Source organism: Phocoena phocoena, chromosome 15 (assembly GCF_963924675.1).
Source record: "Phocoena phocoena chromosome 15, mPhoPho1.1, whole genome shotgun sequence".
Taxonomy (NCBI): domain Eukaryota; kingdom Metazoa; phylum Chordata; class Mammalia; order Artiodactyla; family Phocoenidae; genus Phocoena; species Phocoena phocoena.
Window position 1 is genome coordinate 28,348,876 of NC_089233.1, and position 5,109 is coordinate 28,353,984.

The 5,109-nt window shown below is 40.1% G+C and overlaps 1 protein-coding gene across 1 annotated transcript; it reads right to left on the reverse strand.

Annotated features, from left to right (window-relative positions):
* Positions 1 to 649: 649 nt before the first annotated feature.
* On the reverse strand, positions 650 to 3,228 carry TNFRSF17 (TNF receptor superfamily member 17). Its single transcript, XM_065893206.1, is given in 3 exon segments — positions 650 to 939; positions 2,448 to 2,611; positions 2,930 to 3,228. Coding segments are annotated over 3 exon segments (753 nt in total).
* Between the last annotated feature and the right edge of the window lie 1,881 nt (positions 3,229 to 5,109).

Sequence of the window (5,109 nt, forward strand, 5' to 3'; positions counted from 1 at the left end):
TGTGGTTTGTTGTATATATTAAATGAGTTAGTACAGGTAAAACACTTGGAACAACCCCTAGCACATTAATAAGGGTAAATAAGTGCTAGCTATCATTATTATTACCTGCGTGTAGATGCAAAAACGATACCTAGTACCCATTTATCACAGTTTGCAACTACACGTTTATTTATATGATTGTAATAATGCCTGATGCCTCCATGAAGCTGAAAGCTCACAAGGTCAGGAACTGGCCATGCACTGCACACTGAATTAGTGTGGCTGGCTCTAGGCTTCTCCTGTAGTTAGAAAGTACATAGGATAACCTTGCTTTCCTTTAACGATAAAAAGAAATCCAGTCTGTCATGAAATGTATGTGTACATGTATAGGAGAGAAGTGGTCTAGCCACAGAAATGTGTGACTATGGAATCTACACATTGCAGTGCTTTTTCTTTTCAGTGAGTCAATTTAATCATGAAACCAAGGAAGTTTCCACAGCTAAGCTCCCAACAGTAAAGTAGAAAAATATATCTAACAAAGATTTTCCAGAATTAGAGAACAAAAAGCCATATCATCCACTGATAAGTACAATCATCCTAAAAAGATCCGATACATCATCCTTTTCTTCTGACAAAAGATTTTCCAAGTAGCTCTATACCATCGAAATGGTTAATTAGCTGGGAAAACTGATTTCTCCATCCCCGTGACACTCGAGGCAGCTAGCAGGCTGTTGCAGTAGTCGTTTGTTTTCGTGGTGACAAGAATGGTTGCACCTTCCTCCATGGCTGGGAGTGGAAAGAAATGGTCAGAATCGACCTTTGGTTTGCTCCTGACACAGTCTTCACACGTACATTCTTCCACTGTGTACCCGAGGCCTCTCGAAAGAAGAGTTTCCGCACCAGTCCCGCCATCGTCGCTCTCATACAGGTCTGCATTCGCATCCTTCTGGAGAGCCGGTCCTGATTATGCAGAAACAGAACTGTTAACCTAAACTTTTCAGGGCGCATGGTTGTGCCAGACTTAACAGCACACATCCAGGATCAAAGCAACGTGAGATGTGTCTCTTCCCACAGAACAAATAAGTGGGTCCTACACTAGAAGTCATGAACTGACAGACCATGGGCCACATTGGGTTCAAAGACATGCTTGGTTTAGGGCGTACAGTGTTTTTAAGTGTTTGCTTGTCTGTTTTACATTGGCCCACATTTGAAAAGCAAGAGACTTTACATACAAATCTAGACAACTGGCCTCTTTTTTTTTTTTTTTTTTAAGAAAACAAAATGTGGCCACTAGGAGCCAACATTCCTACATGGAAACAATTGGGAGTCGATAGCACCTGTCTCCTTCAAGCAGGGCATGGGCTCCCCTATCGCCGAAGCCTCAAGCAGCCCACTACGTTCATTTCTCACGCACTTGGCCCTTGGATGCATTAAGGTACTGAGCCTTTTTACACATGTGAAATGACAAATTACCATATGTTACAGCACACCAAAATCAGTCTTGGGTGACACTTTAGAATTCACAGTAAAGATGCTTCTCTTACAGAGCATTTTGTGGCAGATTACTTTTTTTTTAAAATGAATCTGTCATGATCACAGAAGGAAGGAGTCTCCACTACATCCCCATATATGTCTATGAAGGCACGTTTACTACTTCCTCAACCTTCTGCAGTGTAACTCCATCTTCCAAAACGTCACACTAAAGTCACTCCCCACCTGTCTCTCAGACCCCAGGCAGAAAACGAGAAATGAGTCAATCATATGGAACAGCCATCTCCCTCCCTTTACTGCACTAGAAAGCAAATGAGGTGGATGCTTTACAGATTATGCATGGAAAATACATGCATAAAGAAATAGGGCAATGGCTGCAAAGTGTTCGGGAATTAGATCATGGGCAAAGGTGCTGAAATATTTTTATCTTACAAAGCCTTTAAGTAGAACATCCACTTCTCTGGGACTGGTTCTCTACTGCTTAATAAAGATAAAAATCTTTGAGATGATTGTTTAAATAATCCAGGAGCAACTGGGATTCATTTCTAGCATTTTTCGCAGTAAAATGTTCACTCAAGCAAACAATACTTATATTTGTATGAAAATATGGCCACAGATCTTGCCAAATATACTTTTCCCAATAATACCAAACCTGGCTAGCTGTTTCTGATAGCATGACGTTTAATCAATGTGCTAACTTTGTCAAAGAGATGGATGTTTCCCAAGGAAGCCTCAGTACTTCAAAAGAGTAATTAGAAAAAATGTTGGGGAAGGCTGACATTGTAGGACATCAGCAAAGAAGGTGTAAAAATCTAAAAGAAAGCTCGCTTCTTCCAAGAGTTCATTTAACCTGTCACCTAACATACTCAAAAGGGCCCTTACCGGATGAGATACTCAACATGAAAAAAGAAAAGGAACTGAAATTCACCATAGCCACCTCTTGGAAACAGATTTCAAAGATCAACCATCAAACCAACCTGTGTTTTTAAATTCGTCCTTTAATGGCTCGGAGCTCATCTTCCTGAGCAAGAACATCAACACGAAAACTGTCAAAGAAACGATCAAGCTGAGGCCCAAACAGGTCCAGAGAATTGCATTTGTTCCTTTCACTGAATTAAAAGAATGTCAGAGAAATAATGAACTGATAACATCATAACCACATCAAGTAAAGATTATTTGCCGTCCAATTCCCCTCATTCCTCAGCATTGACTTTTAAATTCTAAACCATACTTAATTAGGAGAGCTGATAAAAAATCTCTGTTGTTAACATTGCAGAATAAAATTGAGTTCAGTTCTGAATAATTGTTCGTTCCTGTTGGCATTTAAATGATTGCCTAATTTTCTTCCTATTTTTGATCCAGGAAATATCACCACCTTCCCCGTAATATTTCTTCTTTGAATAAAGTCAATACAGAGAGAAGACTTCACACCAATGAGGAATTGTTTGAGCAGTATTACTTACTTGTATTACAATAACGCTGACATATTAGAGGAGGGGTATTAGGGCATCGAAGGTGACACGGTTTGCAAGCATTCAGCAATCTGTCAAAATATTCATTTTGGAAGCACTGTTGAGCCATCTGGAACCGGATCGCAAAAAGAAACAAGGAAACCACAGAAAGAACAGCATGGGAGGACAAGTAAAATCTCGTCGAGAATTCCCCAGCAAATGTAATGACAGCTGCTAGAATGTCGAGGGAAAAAAAGAACTTCACATCAATGACTTGGTTCTTATGGGGGCTGACTCTTTGTACCATGGCTAAGGATTTGAATACCAACACTAATTCCAGTTTCTAAGTTTGAGGCCTGGGTGGGGTAAGAGATGGGGCATATGTAGCAAGGGCTATGGTTTAGACCTGAAACAGAAACTGCTTATTTATAGAGGAAATTTCTCAGGCAGGTGACAGTTGCAGGATGTCGACAAGCCTGAGGCATCAAGCAGAAGGTTCAGTAACCATTTTGGGAGCATCTGTTTGTGAGCTGTGCTGTGTGATGGGCCCCAGGGAGAGAGATAAGACAAGGTCTGTGTCCCTTAAGAACTAAAAATCTAACAGAGGAGATAGAAATTCACTCAAATAACCACAAAGTGTAGTAGGAAGATAGAATATGAGAGGGAAGGAATACGAAGCATGCCTACCAGGTTTTAAACCTAGGAAGAGTCCCAGAATTCCGACAAATAGGAATTTCTAGGGTAAAAGTTAAATTGGCAAGAGGGTTGGGGGGAAGATAGGTTTGGGACACAATAATAATATATGAATATTAATATATTATTAATATCTATGTTCCATTGTTGAAATTTTAGAAAAAAAAACAGTTGAGCATGTAGAAAAATTATCCACAATCATAGCATCCAGAAATAATCGCTGTTAGTATTTTGGTATATCACACAGAGTTTGCAAACAGGCCTGCCAATGTGTTATTTTTTTTAATTTTTATTTTATTTTATATTACAGTATAGTTGATTTACAATGTTGTGTTGGTTTCAGGTGTACAGCAAAGTGATTTAGTTATACATATACTTGTATCTATTCTTTTTCAGATTCTCTTCCCATAAAGGTTATTACAGAGTATTGATAGCGTTCTCTGTGCTATTGCCAATGTGTTCTATTTGGCCAACTCCTGGGAGGATTTCTGTAGGTGGATGGAGGGATAGATAGACAGATAAGTAGATAGATATATAGGGAGGTGCATTTTCCTTTTTACATAAATGGAATCACATGCGTTTGTTTCTAACCATACTGAGAAATAAATCAAAATCTTACATTCCTCTAGGGTCCAGGCAGTGAGGTCAACGGGTGGGTGTGACACCCTGGGTGGGACAACCAGGAGCTGAAAGGGCTGGCCCAGCAGGTCCCACGCCCTCACGCTCCTGCCAAATGGTGACCTTTGGGAGACAGGAAAGGACACAGGAAAAGCATGATGAGAGATAGGCGAGGACAAAGATTACCCCTCCTATCCACTAAGCAAGGAGAGCTTCAGGAAAGGATAGGAAGTAGGGTCAAATTCTGCAGAAAAGTCAGAGGTGGTGCACTAAGGAAGGGGGTCATTGGTGGCCTTTGAGTATGTCAGTGGGCATATTGTAGGTATTTAAGGAGTGGAGAGAAAGAGGCGGTAGCCAAGGTGGGCCACGGGCCACGCCTGGGAAGTCTGGTGGAAACCAGAACTGAGCTTCGATATCTCTTGGAAAAGAAAGCACTACTGTTTCTGACAGATGTACTGGCTCAGGTGCCTGAAGTCCCATGTAGAAGGACCTTCACTGCAACATCATTTGTATTCACAAGATCCTGTCCATCAGTGGGGAATCCACTGTAGAATATGACACAGCCATCAAAAAGAATGAGACCAATGTGCTCTGATATGAACAATACATCACCAAGTGGAAGATTCAAGGTACTGAACAGTGTGTTTATAATCTTCTCTCCTGTGTTTACAAAATAAAATATGTAGGGTCTATATATAGAGATATAAACATATGCTACATCTGGAAAGATACTCAGGAGACTGATAATAATCACTGCCTCTGGCAAGAGACATAAAGTCCAGGGTGGAAGAAAATTTTAAAAACTTACTTTTCACTGAAAAATCTTTGGTACTGCTTGAATAACTTTTTTAATAATAATGATTATTTTTTAATAAGA